We start from the raw sequence: 19,650 nt of genomic DNA on the forward strand, positions 1-19,650 counted from the left end.
CTTGAAGTTCTGGCCTTTATCTGGTTTGTGCGTGCTTTTTGTAAGGCTTAAAGTTGAAAAAAGATTCTTACATGTGTTGTCTTTTTTTCCTGACATCAGCCATTCTCTATTTTTCCATCACCAAGTGGGTGTTTAATTGTTCAATCCTGTTCTGACACTAACTACCTGGAGTTAAGATCACACTTTACAGAGTTAAGGGCTCAGTCCCACAAGACTGCCCTCACTTCAGAGGCCAGCTGCAAGTCCTGGGTCCCCAGGCTACCAGTGCTTTTGTCCAACTTGACTACAAATTTGGGAGTTCCCACAACTCTACCTTCACCTTACCCCACCCCACCCCACCCCATAATTTCCTATAACAGAATGACTCATAGAACTTAGGAAAATACTTAGGGGTGCAATGGCTCACACCTGTAATCCCAGCACTTCGGGAGGCTGAGGTGGGTGGATCACAAGGTCAGGAGATCAAGACCATCCTGGCTAACATGGTGAAACCTGGTGTCTACTAAAAATACAGAAAATTAGCTGGGTGTGGTGGCTCATGCCTGTAATCCCAGCACTTCAGGAGGCTGAGGTGGGTGGATCACGAGGTCAGGAGATCAAGACCATCCTGGCTAACACAGTGAAACCTGATCTCTACTAAAAATACAAAAAATTAGCTGGGCGTAGTGGCAGGCGCCTGTAGTCCCAGCTACTGGGGAGGCTGAGGCAGGAGAATCGCTTGAACCCTGGAGGCGGAGGTCGCAGTGTGCTGAGATCATGCTGCTGCACTCCAGCCTGAGCGACAGAGCGAGACTCCGTCTCAAAATAATAATTTAAAAAACCCACCTAGGTTTACTGGTTTATTACAAAGGATACAATCGGGGAACGGCCAAGTGGAAGAGGTGGATAGGGTGAGGTGTAGGAGGTGGTGTAGAGTGTCTCTTTCCTCCGATGAGCCACCCAACCATCATATCAATGTATTCAGCAACCCAAAAGCTGCCAGGACCCTGTAGTTTAGGGGTGTCATTACATAGGCATGATTGGACTCAGTCTTCAACTCCTTTCCCATCCTTAGAGATTGGAAGGTGGGGCTGAAAGTTTGAACCTTGTACCCACAGCCTGGTCCCCATCCTGAAGCTATCTGGGTCTCCCACCCCATCAGGAGTCATCTTGTTAGCATACAAAAGATATCCTTATCATCCTGAGATTCTCCAAGGGTTTTAGGAACTCTATCAGGAACCTGGGACAAAGACCAAATATGTATTTTTTATTATACCACATTATCTAAAATCAGTCAGTTTTAAAAATGACTTTCTGACTCTGCTAGTGTGCTTAAATCCTTTGTATTTTGGGAATGTTGTATTTTGGATATGTTATATATTACATGTTTGATTAGTTGATAAACTCCAAAAATAATTTCAGAAAAACTTTTAACCATATTCTTTGGTCTGATTAGCAAATATAATTTTATAGGAAAATTGCATTCCTGCTTTGAACGAGTGATTCATCAACCAAGGTTATATAAATGTTAGGAGGAGTTCATGGGCTTAATGAAAATTTTTTTTTTTTTTTTGAGACAGAGTCTTGCTCTGTCACCCGGAATGGAGTGCAGTGGCACAATCTGGGCTCACTACCGCCTCCATCTCCTGGGTTCAAGTGATTCTTTTGCCTCAACCTCCCTAGTAGCTGGGATTACAGGTGCCTGCCGCCACGCCTGGCTAATTTTTGTATTTTTAGTAGAGACAGGGTTTCACCATGTTGGCCAGGCTGGTCTTGAACTCTTGACCTCAAGTGATCTGCCCACCTTGGCCTCCAAAGTGCTGGGATTACACGTGTGAGCCACCGTAGCCAGCCAGGAAATTTTTAACACAATATGACCTAATATTTAATCACTTTGGCGAATACTGTCAGACATGCATTCAGAACGCCTGGCAGCCACCTGATTTGGCTGTTTACTACCTGGCCAATTGTTAGTGTCTTTGCAGTTGTGTTGCCAGTAGAGAGAATATTGCTATTTACTGTAATTTTTAGATGTTATGTTTAGTTATCACATCCTGTTCTGTACTTGGCATCAGCAGATGGCTGAATGTAATCATTCTCATTTGATTAGAGTTTGTCATTTAAAAGTTTCCCTTGTTTATTTAGATCGAACAACATTTGAGTGAGCTTTAAAGGCAGATGCTAATAAGATGCTTTTTCAGATATGATAGGCTCCAGCCAAGGAGTCCAGCCTCACAGTAGGGCGGGCACGTAGTCCTGTCAGTGTGTGAATTTAACGAGCATAGTACTTTGTTCTTGCCTGTGCACCTTTGTTTCTGTAGTCTTTGAGGAGCACACATTCAAAGAACTCACCTGCGGCTGGGCGCGGCGGCTCACACCTGTAATCCCAGCACTTTGCGAGGCCGAGGCAGGTGGATCACCTGAGGTCAGGCGATTGAGACCAGCCTGGCCAACATGGTGAAATCCCATCTCTACTAAAAATACAAAAATTAGCCTGGTGGGGTGGTGGGTGCCTGTAATCCCAGCTGCTTGGGAGGCTGAAGGGAGAGAATCACTTGAACCCAGGAGGCAGAGGTTGCAGTGAGCCAAGATCGCACCACTGCACTCCAGCCTGGGAGACAGAGGGAGACTCCATCTCAAAAAAACAAAAACAAAAACAAACAAAAACAAAGAACTCACCTGCTTGAAAGTACACGGGAGCCTACAGACAAGCCACCCAGTGCTGTGAGCTCAGCATAGCTTTCTATCTAAGCTGGGTTGTCTGGAGAGAGGCGAAACCAGGAGGCCTGCCCATTGGGTTACAGGGGTTCCTGCAGATTTTCTCTCTCCTTGGTATTTCACCTTAAGGGCAAGGTGACTGCTCCTTTAAGGCTGTGAAGCTCCTCTTCAAGATCATAGTCACATTACTTGTTTCCCTTGGTTTCTGATTTTATTTTCACTCTGGAATGTAGGTTCCCTGAGGCGATCGAGTCCATCTTTTAATTCAGTCAGCTGGAGTCCCTAGACTATAGTTAGGCTGGGATAGTGGGAAACATTACTGGAGAGTCAGTACAGTGACATTTTGTGGGTAAGTCCATGTATGGGTTCTCAAGCAGTGGCAGTTTTGCCTCCTGGGGACATTTGGCAATGCCTGGGACATTTTGGGCTGTCCCTTGGGGTAGTGCTACTGGAACCTGATGGGTAAGTGCTAGGAATGCTGCTAAACATCCTACAATGTGCAGGCCAGCCCGTGAAACAGAGGATCATTCAGCTCCAAATGTCAGTAGTGTGAAGGGTGAGAAACCCTGGCTTACAGGACTTCCGTTACTATCTAGACCAGGTTATCTTTTCTCTACACACATCTAGTTCTGTTTAATTGGCAGGATAGTCCTGCTTTCTTTTCTTTAGCAGACACACTGGGTAGAGTTAAGCGAAGAGAAGCTTCTTTGAAAGAAACGCTTATAAAACAACGGGTACCTGGAGCAGGAGCTTGAATCAGCTGGAGCTGCTTAGAGACCCTAGGCTTCCCATTTGTTCAGAAGTTGCAAGGTGGTAAATGAAATGTAAAGCACTTGGCTTGGTGCCTGGTGCATGATAGGTGCTCAGTTGGTGTCTTCCTTCATCGCTTGCTTCCTTGCTTGTGGTAATGTAATTTTGTGGTGAGTGGGTAGCTTTAACCACTGTTTGCAAAATTAGGTTTAAGCAAGGCCTTGCAGAGTTTCAGAAATTGACAGAAACCCCATGGCAGCGGTCTCTGTGGTTATCCTTATGTTTCCTCTAGGATTTTGTTAGAAACTCCAAATTCTATCTGTTTAGACTGCCTGTAGATGAACACTTATTGTTTGTCTGTATCTGTGCCAGGCACTGAAGCCATTCATTTTCTCTGCCTTTATGAAGCTCTCGGTCTACCTAGGAAGATAGGCACTGAATATGCAATTGTCTACAATTATTCAATCCAGAGATTGTAAATATTACTGAAGGGACAAATGGGATGTATGAAAGGGTATTAGAACAGGGGGCCTAGCCTAGCCTTTCCTAGGTATATTTTCTTTTTGAAGGAAAATATACCTAGGAAATATTTAGGCTGAAGTTGAACGAACCAGGTGAAGAGAGAGTGGTTTAGGTGGTGGGAATTGTGGGGGGCAGAGCAAATACCATGTGAGACAGCCACGGGAAAGGGGCCTTCCAGAAAAAAGAACGAAGGGCTGGAGCAGTGTGATGGACTGAGGGTCCAGGGGTCATGGGTTGGTAGGGAATGTCATGAGGTGAGGCTGGTGACATAGAATGAACAAAAATTGTGTAGGGCCTTGTAAGCCATATTAAGCATTTTGAATGTTATCGTAAGGTTCCTGTTAAGCAGGGTAGTGATGTGATCAGATTTGCATTTAAAATTTGTATTTTAAGAGGTTTGCTAAGTTACTTACGTTTTCAGGCCACTTTTAATTTCTGGAAGATCTAACTGCCACCTACATATTTAGGGAGGGGTGTGTGTGTGTTAAAAAAACAGTTTTATTGGGATATAATTCACATACCATGGAATGTATCCTTTTGAAGAGTGCAATCCATTGATTTTTAATATAATCACAGCATTCTGCAGCCATCACCAGTATTTATTTTGGAACATTTCATCACCCCAAAAAGAAACCTCATGTCCATTAGCAGCCACTCCACATTGTCCCAGCTCCCCAGCCCCTGGCAGCCACAATCTGCCATCTACTTTCTATCTCTGAATTTGCATATTCAAGACATTTCACAGAAGTGAAATTATACGGTATGCGGTCTTTTGTGGACTGACTTATTTCACTTAGCATAATGTTGTCAAGGTTCATCCATGTTGGAGCATGAAGTAGTGCTTCATTCCTTTGTATGGCAGAATATGCTATTATTTTATATGAATCTATTATCACATCTTGTTTATCCACTATTTGATGGACATTTGACTTGTTTTCACTTTCTGGCAATGCTGCTGTGAAATCGACATTTGTGTCATGCAAATGGTCAGAAAGGACATACGTTTCACCTTTCTTTTTACAGAGAAGAGCTTTGCTCTGTTTTTGTTCTGTAGCACATTCTGTTCAATAGGCAGTTTCTTTCCTGAAAGACCTGTGTGACAGTAAACGTTCAACCACACGTGTTAATGTTGATGAATTAAGAAAAATGCTATTAAAAACTTGAGTTTTCCTCTTGGTGCTTGAAAGCACTATTTGCAGTTAATGGTGCCAGTTCCTGCTTGGTTCTGGAAGTCAGAATCTATTGTTGTTCTAGTCCATTTACAAGTGGATGCCAAGGAATTCTTAGCTTCTCTGTTTCACTTGAATGACTTCTCATCCACATTAATAGAATGCACCTGATTGCCTTTTATCAAGGTGATGGCTTTCATCTTGATTAGCCATTTCAGAGAATAAAAAATAAATAAAAGTCAGAGTGGCCTCCATATTACAGAGTTCAGAACGTGCACCAGGAGGTCATGAGTATAATAAAAAACGGTTTATGACCTGCACTGGAGCATAACTTCAGGCACAATGAGTATTAAGAATTAGAAAATCATTAAGTGAGAACATTTTCAGACCGAGGGAAAAAAATGTAGGCAGTGAATGTAAAAAGCTTCCTAGCTTGTCATATAGAGTAGGAAAAATAAAAATAGTTTTATATATGAAGTCCAAGCAGTTTTGATAACTGTGATGAAATGGCAAATTAGCACAAATCAGTCCACAACTGGAAAGGCTTAGTTTACCCAGTTTAGAGAACAGAGTTTGTAAAATGATTAATCTCTGAGATTTAATGTGTCTCTTTGTTTGTGTTGATTTGTAACTAGTTCCTTTTAACGTTAGCATCGGGAATGTTACTTAAGATTTCACTGAACATTTAGTAAGCTTAGTATGACTGTAAAGCTGGTCCACCAATTGTGCATGCGCTTATGGGACGTCTACCGCTGATAAAAGGTCATATTTGTCAGGCGGAAGCAAATTACTCTTGGCCGGTTGACTGGGAAAAATTTGTGTTTCATGACAGATAATGGGTTAATAGTAACTGATATACTTTGTAGTTTCATCACTGTACCTAAGGGGCTTACTCTTATTTCTCAGGCCATGTTAGAGGAATCTCATTGCTATTATTATTGTAGGATTCTCACTATGTGCTTTGTGTTATGTTGAGGCCTTGCCTACATTATCTTATTTAATCCTTGTAGTACCCTACCAGGATAGATAGACACCAGTGATGTCTCTAGTCTACAAATGAATGGAGGCTCAGAGATTAAGTGATTTGTCTGAGCTCACATAGGAAGGGCAGAGCCGGGACTTGACTGGGGGCTGACACACACTGTGTAAAGCTGATACACAGTCTGCTTCCCCACCTCTCTGGTATGCTAACTCATTTATTATGAAAGATTATAAATTTCATCTGTAGGTGAAGCTCTTGAATTTTGTTCTAGAATGTGGATTCTGGGTAGAGCCAATTCCTGGAAATCTGGGTCTTAGCATGTTACTACTTGGTCTTCTCATTGATTGCAGTATGACCTTAAGTAACTTCTTAATCTTTCTTGAGCACATGTTGCCTCTGTAGGAATGTCATATGACCTATTTGTAAAGCACACCTCAAGATTTCTAAAGATCTCTTTTAAATAGCCCACAAGAAGAAAGGCAACTTAATCTGGTCACTGGAGTGTTAAATTCTGTTGCTTACTTTGCTATTTGGGTTTGTTGGGTGGTTTTGAGTTAAGGCATTGGATTATGTGACTGTTTTCTTATCTAAAAGCAAGGATACTGCCAGCTGTTTGCCTTCTGATGTTGAATCTCAGTGAAAGAGAGGCCAGCAGAGCTTTCTAAATCTCAGGGATACAGTGACTGAAGCACTGGGCTGGGAGTCCGAGTGCCTGAGCTATGGTCTTGTTCTGCTGCCTACTAAGCTGAATGACCCAAAAGCCTCTCCACCCTTCCCTCACCCACTCGACTTACCTTGAGGGCTGTAAGAAAATGAAATGAGAAGTCATGTCTGAAGAAGTGCTTTATATTTTATAGGTTATATGAGTATAAGAAATGATTATTCTCAGAGTATCATGAGATGGTAGGTAATATTTGGAAATCTTAGATTTGATTTAGTCTTCTGGTTTTTTGTTTTTGGATTTCTTAGGTGACACTTTGGTTATGTGTTTTAATTTTTGTTCTTCTTTTTTTTTTTAGTGGTATGTGTGCAACAGAGAGAAATTATGCGAATCACTCCAGGCTGTCTTTGTTCAGAGTTACCTTGATCAAGGAACACAGATCTTCTTAAACAACAGCATTGAGAAATCGGGCTGGCTATTTATCCAATTATATCATTCTTTTGTGTCATCTGTTTTTAGCCTGTTTATGTCTAGAACATCTATCAATGGGTAAGTGAATCTTGGACATTTATTTTTTTTCTTTATCCTTAGGTTTACAAAAGGAAAAACACAAAAAGAAAAGTTATCTTGTTCAGCATGTTGACTACCTGAGCTACAATACTTCTACTAGTCAGAACCTTGGCAGTTAGTCCATCATTTTATCTTTCTGTGATTCTGCCCTTTAAATTCACCATAACATGGCAGCCTCATTAGCATGTGTATTCATAGCGGGAGTTACTTAGGGTAGTGCTTCTTGGCTTTGATGTACATAGGAATCACCAGGGGATCTTGTTAAAATGCAGATTATGAGTTCGTAGGTCAGGGGCTAGGCCTGAGAGTCTGCTTTTTTTTTTTTTTTTTTTTTTTTGACACAGTCCTGCTCTGTTGCCCTGACTGGAGTGCAGTGGCGTGATCTGGGCTCACTGCAGCCTCCGCCTCCTGGGTTTAAGCGATTCTCGTGCCTCAGCCTCCCAAGTAGCTGGGATTACAGGTGTGCACCACCACACCTGGCTAATTTTTGTATTTTTAGTAGAGATGAGGTTTCACCATGTTGGCCAGACTGGTCTCTAACTGACCTCAAGTGATCCGTCCACCTCTGCCTCCCAAAGTGCTGGGATTATGGGTGGGACCCACTGCGCCTGGAGAGTCTGCATTTTTAACAAGCTCTTAAAACGATGCCAGTGATGCTGAATGCTGCTGGTTCTGGACCACAGAGTAGTAAGACTCCCGGAACCAAGCCCTGAAGCTGAGGGCTTTACACCCTTAGGCTGAAAAGTAAAGATCTTTGCCTTAAACATACTTCGAAGTAGCAAATTGTTTTTGGGAGATCTAATTAGTCCAACAATGGATGATGGCTTATTTTGAGTGAAGAGTCCTGCATCTGTTCTTAAATAATGTCTAGGTTCACCAGAATTTTATAAACTTATTGTGGAATTCTCTGTCCCCAGAGTGGTTCCCTCATATATATCCATAGAAAAAGCTTTACGAGTTTTTTGTTTTGTTTTGATTTTCCAGTCCTTTCTTGGCCATATTTTCAGGCATTCCTAAGGACCTAGACTCTAAAATGCCAAAGAGAAAAAGCAATAGGCTCAATGCTTAAAAAGCCTCGTTGGACCACTCAGACCACTGGTTGAGCCCACTTTTCTTTTCCCTTGAGGTTTGGAGCCAGTTTCTACTGACTGTCTGGATCCCCAGTGTATCATCTGGTCCTTAAATATGTTTTTAGGCACTGCAAGCCATTTCTCAAGATTTCTCAGTTGATTTTCTTCATTGTTTATGTGAAATTGCCATACGTTTGCTTTGGCAAGCAGTTGTTATTTTTATATGGGTGGTTGAGTTGATACAACTTGGTCTGACATTTTGTTCCTTAAATTGGTTATATTGAATTTCTGTTCTATACCATTTATTCTTCCTTTGGAATTCTGATGAGTCACTGTAGCAGAGATTCTTACCCTTTCTAGAGTCCTGTAGCTCTTTGAAAGTGATAAAAGGTAGGAATCCTCTCTTCAAAAAGTGCTTACATTCAACATTTTATGTATGATTTTGGGGGTTTCAAACTTTTATTTCCCCTTTCCTCTACCCATAAGACCCTGGTTAAAATTCCCTGCTCTAGAATTTCACAGTTTGATCAAAGACGCAATGCAGTTAGTAAACCCCTTTGGCTTCCCTTACTTAAAACTCTTCTGCTTTTTTCTTCTGAAACCTACCCTGCTTTTAATCCCTCTTGCCTTGTGTCCTATTGTCAACTAAAAATTAAATTTAGGGCCCATCAATACTTTCCAGCCATGGCAGTGGGAGATTATTACTACAGGTGGCCATCTCTCACAGAAATCATTACGGTGGTATTGTCTGGAATTACTTTAAGATACTTACCAAACTTCCTTTATGCTGGAAAGGAGAAGGCTAAGTAAGGAAAGACTTAATAGATGTTCCAGAGTTTATTTTATAAGGAAGAGGCACACCTCTTCATAGACTCTTAAGTCTAGTGAGAACTTAGATTGTGACCAGAGAACCTAGGATGGTTATTAAACACTAAAGTTAAACCCAAATTAGAGGGTCATATCTCTTCACGGTTTGTGTTTATGGGAAACTTTGTACTAGGCTTGGTATTTTAGGTGAGACTGTTCTTCATTGTGTGAGACTGCCCCCTACACTGCAGGAAGTCTTAACTTTTCTGGCCTTGCCCACTGAATGGCAGTAGTACCCTCAGGTCCTTGTGATTACTGGAAACTCTCCTGTCTACTCCCATTGCCCCCTAGAGGGCAAAATTCATGCTGGTTGATAAACACTGGGCTTGATGGATTTTGATTTATTTTTTGACAGTGTTAATCTTTTTGTAGAGCCTCTGTTGCTCATGTTCTTTGGAAATAGGACGGTCCTTCCCCTCTCTCTCTAGTGCCTTCTTTCTTTTTTTTTTTTGGAGACAGGGTCTCACTCTATTGCCTAGGCTGGAGTGCAGTGGCACAGTCATGGCTCACTGCAGTCTTGACCTCCTCAGGCTCAAGCAATCCTCCTGCCTCAGTCTTCCAGGTAGCTGGGACTAGAGGCTCATGCCACTGTGCCTGGCTAATTTTTGTATTTTTTGTAGAGACGGGGTTTCACCATGTTGCCCAGGCTGGTCTCAAACTCCTGGGTTCAGGAGATCCTCCCACGTCGGCCTCCCAAAATGCTGGGATTACAGACGTGAGCCACCATGCCCAGCCTCTGGTGCCTTTAAATGTAGACCAGTCAGATGAACTTGTGAGCTCTGAGCTCAGGTGACCTCTAGTTCTAGAATTTTATAATTATCATGTCAAGTTTCCTCACATCCCAAGGAGATGGCTTGGGAAGCATGCTCTGGGAAAATTTAAGCAAAATGACTGTTTTGTGACTTACTTTTGGTCCTGTGGCAAGTCAGCATCAGTATTTGAGTGAAACTCACCTCCCCTCAGCCATGCTGCCAGTAGCCTCTTTCTGCTGTGACTCTGGTTTCTGTGTTAAATTTTGTACAACTACTTCAGCAAGTTCAGATTTGCTATTTTCTTACTGTAATATATGAACAATTGAAAACAACTCGTCTTTTATGAGACGTGATTGTCTTTAGTAAGCAGTTGTAGTCGGTAGCATCACGTTTAGTGGTCCCTGAGGTCTTTCTCTCTCCAATTTTCTAGCATTTCTGTGGGGCAGAAGATTTACTGTAAACTTGGTTAAACTTTCCTATGGCCATGATGGGAAAAGGAAGGGGGACTTTGTTACATGAGCTCCATTATTCGTATTTCTTCCTAAAACTGGTCTTACATTGGGCACCATGTTGCATGCATCTTTCCAGTCACTGTATAGCAGCAAACATTATGTAACTTATGATTGTTTCCAGAGAGCAGCAGTACAGAACAGGTTTGCCTGCCACTTCCTAGACCAGTGGTCCCCAGACTGTTTTCCAGAGTCTGAGGAGGAAGTGCCTCAGGAACTGCTTCAGGCTGCAGAGAAAGGCCTAGAAGTGGGCTGGCCACAGCTCCTGGGCTCCCAACCTCATTCGAACAGCAGCTGCTCTCTTAGGATCTTATATTGTCTGTGAGTTCCACTTCATTTAAAGAAAGGGTTCTGCTGCTTAATGGAGGGTTGAGAATCCCTGCCCTAGATAAACTAGAATTTCAGAGCTAGAAAACAAGTCCTAAATAGGGAGTGCATTTTATTTCCCACGGTGATGCATCCATGAGACTTGGCTGGACCTATAGTTGCTTTTCTGAGGGTTCTCTTTGATCTCCATTTAAACTCCCCTCAGTCTCTTTTTTCAATGGCATTACTATGGTTTTGAGTGTTTTCTAGGACCTTTAGAAATAATAGGACCCAGACAGTTGTAACCATATAAACTGACATAAGTATGAATCTACTTTAATGCATATTAACCGACATCACAAGGACCACTCTTTTCCCTCTTTTCTCTAGTGTCTCTTAAAAATCTATCATACTAAAGCTCTTTTTTTCCTGATCCATGGTTTAATTCCATATTTGAAATCACTTTTTTTTCCTATTTGGTTTCTCTGCTACTCTGGTCTAGCTGTGTTAGCTTGTCATCTTTTTCAACTGATAAACATGTTTTCTGTTACTCCTTCTACTTTTCCTTCCTATTTTGACTTAAGTTCTTCACCTTCATCTCTTATTTCTTCTTCCTTCCCCTGTCATCCGTTCCCCTTTCCACCTTTTATTTCCCTCTTCCCATGCTTTTTTGGGACATTATTTGCAACTCCAAAGACAAATGATATCTGGAGGCATTTTCTTATTTTATTAACTTTGTCTTCTAATCATAGAAATGATACAAAAGATAATATCTTGGCTGGGCATGGTGGTTCATGTCTGTAATCCCAGCACTTTAGGAGGCTGAGGCGGGTGGATCACGAGGTCAGGAGATCGAGACTATCCTGGCTAACACGGTGAAACTTGGTCTCTACTAAAAATACAAAAAATTAGCCAGGTGTGGTGGTGTGCGCCTGTAGTCCCAGCTACTCGGGAGGCTGAGGCAGGAGAATGGCATGAACCCAGGAGGCGGAGCTTGCAGTGAGCAGAGATCGCGCCACTGCACTCCGGCCTGGGCGACACGGTGAGACTCTGTTTCAGAAAAAAAAAAAAAGGCCAGGCGCAGTGGCCTATGCCTGTAATCCCAGCACTTTGGGAGGCTGAGGCGGGTGGATCACCTGAGATCAGGGGTTCGAGACCAGCCTGGCCGACATGGTGAAACCCCGTCTCCACTAAAAATACAAAAAATAAGCCAGGTGTGGTGGTGCACGCTTGTAATCCCAGCTACTTGGGAGGCTGGGACAGGAGAATTGCTTGAACCCAGGAGGTGAAGGTTGCAGTGAGCCGAGATCGTGCCACTGCACTCCAGCCTGAGCGACAGAGTGAGACATTGCCTAAAAAAAAAAAAAAAAACTTAACCGTGTAATAAGTGATTATGGTTGTTGGTGCTGAGTCACTATATTCACTTTGTATGTGTATGGTAAGGGGTGGTTAATTTGCATAGACACTTCGATTTTTGTCCTTTTTTTTTTTTCAGGTTGCTAGGAAGAGGCTCAATGTTTGTGTTTTCACCAGATCAATTTCAGAGACTGCTTAAAATTAATCCAGACTGGAAAACCCACAGACTTCTTGATTTAGGTGCTGGAGATGGAGAAGTCACAAAAATCATGAGCCCTCATTTTGAAGAAATCTATGCCACTGAGCTTTCTGAAACTATGATATGGCAGCTTCAGAAAAAGAAATACAGGTATAATTTTTAGACATGGGGTATATTTTTTGGTTTTAGATGCATTTCTTCTTGAAAGTTTATTATTTAAAGGATACGAATCAAAAATGGTCTTCCATGATTAGGAATTTAAAAAAAAATCATGTAATACATAAGTAGCTGGAAATATAGAGAAATAATCTTCTGGTGGCAGTATTTTCCTGGAGCAGAGGGGTTGGCACTATAGGGAAGGAAAGGACTAGCGAGAAATAGCTTGGAAAAGGCAGATCAGAAGAAGGGACTTCTTCCCTAATAAGAATCTGGCATTCTCAAAAAAAATTTTTTTAAGTAGTGTTAAAATATACATAGCATAGAATTTACTATTTTAACTATTTTTAAGTGTACAGTTCAGTGGTATTAGGTACATTTACATCGTTGTACAATCATCACCACTGTTCATCTCCAGAATTTTTTATCTTCCAAAATGGAAACTCTGTACCCAATAAACAGTAACTCCCCATTTTTCCCTCCTCCTAACCCCTGACAACCACCATTCTACTTTGTCTATGAATTTGACTATTCTGGGTACTTTGTATAAGAGGAATTATATACATTAGCTCCTTGAGACTGGCCTATTTCATGTAGCATAATGTCTTCAAGGTTTACTCAAGGTTTTACTCATGTTGTACATGGGCCAACATTTTCTTTCTTTCTTTCTTTTTTTTTTGAGATGGAGTTTCGTTCTTGTTGCCCAGGCTGGAGTGCAGTGGCGTGATCTCGGCTCACTGCAACCTCTACCTCCCAGGTTCAAGCAATTCTCCTGCTTCAGCCTCTCAAGTAGCTGGGATTACAGGCGTATGCCATCATGCCTGGCTAATTTTTTTTGTATTTTTAGTAGGGATAGCGTTTCACTACTTGGCCAGACTGGTCTCGAACTCCTGACCTTAAGTAATCCAGAGTGCTGGGATTACAGGTGTGAGCCACTGCATCTAGCCCAAAATTTTCTTTAAGGATGAGTAATAGTTCATTGTATGCATGTACCACGTTTTGTTTACCCATTTATCTGTCAGTGGATACTTGGGTTGTTTCTGCCATTTGGCTGTTGTGAATAATGCTGCTATGAACATGGGTGTACAAATACCTACTTGAGCCCCTACTTGTTCTTCTTTTGGGTATAGACCCAGAAGTGGAGTTGCTGGATCACATGGCTGAGTCTGGGTTTAATTTTTTGACGAATTGCAATACTTTTCCATTGCTGCCGCACCATTTTACATTCCTACCAGCAATGTAGTACAAGGGTTCCAGTTTCTCCACTCTTTAACAATACTTGCTATTTTCTGTTTTGTTTTGCTTTTAATATATAGTCATCAGTGTTAATTTTGGTTTTAAGGTCATCTGGAGCTTGAAAGACTAGGAAGAAGGATAATTTTCTTTTTTTTTTTGGAGATGAAGTCTCACTCTGTTACCCAAGCTGGAGTGCAGTGGCGTGATCTTGGCTCACTGAAACCTCCACCTCCTGGATTCAAGTGATTCTCCTGCCTCATCCTGCTGAGTAGCTAGGACTATAGGCACACGTCACCATGCTTGGCTAATTTTTTTTTGTATTTTTAGTAGAGACTGGGTTTCACTATGTTGGCCAGGCTGGTCTTAAACTGCTGACCTCGTGATCCGCCTGCCTTGGCCTCCCAAGATTTGTTGGGATTACAGGCATGAGCCACCGCACCCAGCCAGAAGAAGGGTATTCTTATTTCAGTATGATTTATTGATTGGGAGATTTCTGTCTCTTGGCTCAGTGCAGAATGGGGGAGGTAGAGCTGGAGTCAGCCTCCTTCTCTGTGATATTTTTGGAAGTCTAGTTAGCCTTAGAGAGAAAGGAGAAAGAATTATGTAATCACTCACTTTCCGATCCACATGTTTCTACTTTTGCAGATTAACCCTAGAGACACCATCAGTGTAGCTTTTAGAGCAGCACTGGTTTGAGCATTTGCAAAACATGGAAATTTTTAGCCTGGAGAAGGGAAGATTACTGTGAACAGATACTCTGTGGGATTTTTATATGGAAGGAAAGGAGTAGGTGTAGTCTTTGGTATGATCAGGCACAGCTATGCCTTAGAAGTTGAGTTACAGCTTAGGGAAATCGACCTTCCTAGCTTGAACCGTCTTAAGTCCTTATCACTGTCAGTGTTTGAATTGCTGTTAGGGATGTTATAGGAAGAGACATTAGGAAGTTGAGCCTAGTGATTAGAAAGCCCCTTAGCTTTAGCAGTCTGTCTCAGATAAGGTTCTGGTGGGTCTGCATAGTAATAATTGACATGTTTTCCTTCAGTTAGAAATTAATTTGGCATTTCAAAACTTGGAGTGCTTTGACCTTTGTTATAACAGTGGCTTAAGTCAGGCTGAATTCCTAATCCGATTCCAGCTCCCCTTTAAAAAATCCATGCTTTGAAGTGGGTCGAAGAGGAAGGTGTTAAACCCATCTTCAGATGATTAACCACCCCAGTCTTCTTTTTCTTTTATTCTAAGTGTCTAAATGGAATTTTCAGTGAAACTTTAGATGTTTGAATTAGTAATATATCTGGAGTGTACATGGTATGTAAAGATATCTACCACATAAAAAATACTTGGTTTAATTTTTTCCCTTGTATACAGCACATAAGCCAAAAACCTGCAGTTTGACCTGCATGGGAAATTCATACTGATTGGCATTCCTTTCATAATGTTAGTATGAAGAGAAAATCTTGTCACAAAAGTGGTAAATTTTGTAACTATTGGTGCAGTTTGAGGTTTTAACGAGGAAGTGGTATCTTTATTTCCTAAGTTTAGAGGTCTCCCAATCCAAGATGGCAAGGTAGACTTTCAGCTTAATTTTACAGTTTTTTCTTCCTTTTGAGATTAGAACTATTTTCTGTTTCTCTTCAATATCTGGGCCATGAAAAACAGGCTTTTTATTATTAATTAATATGTGCATTTTTAGAGACAGGGTCTCTGTCACCTGGGCTACAGCATGGTGGCGTGATTATAGCTCACTGCAGCCTTGAACTCCTGGGCTCAGGTGATCCTCTCATCTCAGCCTCCTCAGTAGCTGGGACTACAGGTGCCTGCTTCCATATCTGGCTAATTTGAGAGTGTGTGTGTGTGTGTGTTTTGTTTGTGTGTCATATGTTTGGAGACACGAGTTTCACTATGTTGACCAGGCCAGTTTTGAACTCCTGGCCTCAAACAGTCCTCTTCCCTTGGCCTTCCAGAGTGCTGATATTATAGGCGTGAGCAAAACATGTCTTTTAAAATAAAGGTTCTGTAATTTTTCGAGACGAAGGCTCGCTCTGTCACCCAGGCTGGAGTGCAGTGGCACGATCTCAGCTCACTGCAACCTCTGCCTCCCGGGTTCAAGTGATTCTCCTGCCTCAGCCTCTCCAAGTAGCTGTGATTACAGGTGCACGCTGCCACACCCAGCTAAATTTTTTGTATTTTAGCAGAGATGAGGTTTCACTGTATTGCCCAGGCTGGTCTCGAATTCCTGAGCTCAGGTAATCTGCCCGCCTTGCCTTCCCAAAGTGCTGGGATTACAGGCGTGAGCCACTGTGCCCAGCTAAAGTTTCTGTATTTTATTTTATTTTATTTTTTTAATTTAATTTAATTTTTTTTTTTGAGACTGAGTCTGGCTCTGTCGCCCAGGCTGGAGTGCAGTGGCCGGATCTCAGCTCACTGCAAGCTCCGCCTCCCGGGTTTACGCCATTCTCCTGCCTCAGCCTCCGGAGTAGCTGGGACCACAGGCGCCCGCCACCTCGCCCGGCTAGTTTTTTTGTATTTTTTAGTAGAGACGGGGTTTCACCGTGTTAGCCAGGATGGTCTCGATCTCCTGACCTTGTGATCCGCCCGTCTCAGCCTCCCAAAGTGCTGGGATTACAGGCTTGAGCCACCGTGCCCGGCTAGTTTCTGTATTTTAAAAATAGGTCAATAAACAGAAAATGGCCCAGTTTTTCCTTTATCTTCCCAAGTTGTCATTGTTTATGCCAGAAAACCCAATTGTAAAACTAAAGGATGTGGTTTTGATTTTTACAGCAAGACAATACGTTTTTTTTATATTGTTGGTGTTTCATTTTTTATTTAGGATTTATCAAAATACTGATTGCTTATTTCCTAAGTTTAGAGCTCTCCCAACCTGAGATGGCAAAGCATCTTTTCCTTTTTTTTTTTTTTTTTTGGGAGACGGAATCTCACCCTGTTGCCCAGGCTGGAGTGCAGTGGCACCATCTCGGCTCACTGTACAACCTCTGCCTCCCGGGTTCAAGCAATTCTCCTGCTTCAACCTCCCGAGTAGCTGGGACTACAGGCGCATGCTGCCACGCCCGGCTAAGTTTTTATATTTTAGTAGAGATGGGGTTTCACTGTGTTGCCCAGCTGGTCTTGAAATCCTGAGCTCAGGTAATCTGCCCGCTTTGGCCTCCCAAAGTGCTAGGATTACAGGTGTGAGCCACTGTGCCTGGCCCTTTTATTTGAGACAGGATCTTGCTTTGTCGTCCAGGCAGGAGTGCAGTGACGCAATCATAGCTCACTGTAACCTCAAACTCTTGGTTCAAGCCATCCTTCTGCCTCAGCTGCCCAAGTAGCTTAGCTAGGACTACAGGCATGTGCTACCATCCTTGGCTATTTTTAATTTTTTATAGAGATGGGGTCTCGTTGTGTTGCCCAGGCTGGTCTCAAACTCCTGGGCTCAAGCAATCCTCCCAAAGTGCTGGAATTACAGATGTTAGCTACCACACCTGACTGCTTTATCATTCTCTAAAGAGAAATATATTTTACATCCTTCTGGAGTTATTAACTCATTTTCTTGAAAATAATAATCTGCTGAATAGATACCCTCATTCTAGGTTTAGAAATATGTTTTAGAAAGAGGAAAATTCTGACACCTTGTTAGGATTCCTGGGCTAATAGGCAGTTTTAGTGGGGCTAAGCAATTTGTCTTCATCAGTGGAACTGAGTGAGTTTTCAAATAAAAATCACAAAACAGAAGTAAGGATGCACTTGAGCTTCTATAGGTATAGATTTAACTGTCTTGGTGTTAGTCATCGTTTTCTGTTGTGAGCATATATTTCTCTTCCAAAATTACCAACACAGAGGCTACCTATCTGAAACTAATTCTGAGGTAGATTTAGTGAGATTATTTGAATTGGACCATGCTGATGATGTTTGGCTTCTGCTTCATTGCAGATAGACGTAAGATTTTTTTGTTGTTTTGTTTTTTAAAATCAAATATATAATTTGTATTTTACAGTTTATGACTTTAAATTGGCTGCTTAGCTAAGGCATTAATATATACAAATAGTCCTTTCTTTATTAATTTCCATTTTTTAGAATGGGAATTGATGACATTTTTGTTCTGAAAGTAGTCTTCTGAGTAGTGTTTGGAAACTCTTTGAATAAGCTAAATTGAGTTTCCAAAATTACTATTACAGTTGACTTAGTACAACAAAGTGATTTTGAAGCCAGAATGCCCTACTTACTTCAAACAGTATTTAGTACATTGAAACACCTGCTCCAGTAAGGAATCTGACTAGTCCCTGGAAGTTTGTTAGGCTGCTATTTGGAAGAGGCTTTAGTTTGACAAAAATATAGATTGAAAAGAAAATGAAACTAAGTGCTTTGTGTTTTTAAAATTCTGCTATTCAGAAATGCTATAAAAAAATCATTATGCTAATGAGGGTTTCAAAACAGCCCTCATTATACTTTTAGAATTTTCTGAGCTATCTTACAGTATCTGCTCAACATTACTAAAGACTTGTTTACCAAAGATCCTTTTTTTATGTTTCCTTTTTTACCTGTCTCTATCATAACATGTCTCACCTACCACATTCTGATTGGTATAACCAAGCAGGAGCAAGTAATTTGTAAAATTGCCTAATTGTGTGGCTAACAAAGACTCTTGATATAAAAACTCCCCCTTTCTAGAGATAACATTGTAGAGGACTGAAAATGTTCTCTGTGTTCTGTGTGTGTATATGAAAGTGAGAGATTGAGGGTCGAGAGTGGTTTTTTTTTTAAACCATGCTTAGTGTTAATAGGATGTCCTGGGCTTTATCTTTTCTGTATAGTTTTTGTTTTTTTTTGTTTTGAGATGGAGTCTCGCTCTGTCCCCATGCTGGAGTACAGTGATATGATCTCGGCTCACTGCAACCTCCGCCTCCCTGTTTCAAGTGATTCTCCTGCCTCAGCCTCCCGAGTAGCTGGGATTACAGGCACACACCACCACACTCAGCTCATTTTTGTATTTTTAGTAGAGATGGTGTTTCATCATGTTGGCCTGGATGGTCTCAATCTCCTGACCTTGTGATCCACCCGCCTTGGCCTCCCAAAGTGCTGGGATTACAGGTGTGAGCCACCGTGCCTGGCCTTTTTTGTGTAGTTATTTAGATATGAAGATTCTCAAGTATGAAATATGTCTTTCCTGGGAACAGAAATGTGCTCAAAGGTCATAAGTTTATCAATGGAAATTATTTTATACCACTCCCAAGCCATTTTTAAGAATAGAAGGGATCCTAGGAGTAGAAAACATTAATTATATGATATATTTTTTGATTAAGTTCCAATGAGTGGTAGAAAGCAGGACTCTTGTTCTATACTGATATTCAAGAATTTGATGTTTTAGTTTCATAACTTTATCAGGTTACATCTTCATACTTACTAAACATGATTAGTTCTTGTAAAGAAAATTTCATATGTGTTGAGATTTGGAAATAGGTGAAATGTTAAATTTAAAGAAATATGGGCCAGGCATGGTGGTTCACACCTGTAATCCCAGCACTTTGGGAGGCTGAGGCAGTCAGATCGCTTGAGGTTAGGAGTTCAAGATCAGCCTAGCCAACATGGTGAAACCCTGTCTCTACTAAAAACACAAAAATTATCTGGGCGTGGTGGCGCCTGCCCGTCTTCTCAGCTACTCAGGAGGTGGAGGCAGGAGAATCGCTTGAACCCAGGAAGTGGAGGTTACCATGAGCCGAGATTATTCCAGTGTACTCTAGCCTAGGCAACAGAGTTGAGACTCCATCTCAAAAAAAAAAAAAAAAAAGAAATATGATTGCTATTTTTCTCTTCCCTGGCCATGTCATTATTGCAAACATAAATTATAACAGAA

The 19,650-nt window shown here is 41.5% G+C and overlaps 1 protein-coding gene and 1 long non-coding RNA gene across 7 annotated transcripts in view; one reads left to right on the forward strand and one right to left on the reverse strand.

Annotated features, from left to right (window-relative positions):
• METTL9 (methyltransferase 9, His-X-His N1(pi)-histidine) overlaps positions 1-19,650 on the forward strand; it is a 53,808-nt gene that overhangs the window by 8,417 nt on the left and 25,741 nt on the right. For all 6 annotated transcript variants that reach the window (XM_077986520.1, XM_077986521.1, XM_015125785.3 and 3 more), the window contains exons 2-3: positions 7,140-7,330; positions 12,351-12,560. In XM_077986520.1, the coding sequence (XP_077842646.1) occupies positions 7,140-7,330; positions 12,351-12,560 (401 nt within the window). The remainder of the gene's footprint in view (positions 1-7,139; positions 7,331-12,350; positions 12,561-19,650) is intronic.
• Positions 7,664-19,588, reverse strand: LOC144338111 (uncharacterized). Its single transcript, XR_013411938.1, has 3 exons — positions 19,392-19,588; positions 16,417-18,337; positions 7,664-7,799 (listed from the first exon to the last, which is right to left on the reverse strand). It is a non-coding gene; the product is annotated as an uncharacterized LOC144338111 (long non-coding RNA).

Source organism: Macaca mulatta, chromosome 20, assembly GCF_049350105.2.
Source record: "Macaca mulatta isolate MMU2019108-1 chromosome 20, T2T-MMU8v2.0, whole genome shotgun sequence".
Lineage (NCBI taxonomy): Eukaryota > Metazoa > Chordata > Mammalia > Primates > Cercopithecidae > Macaca > Macaca mulatta.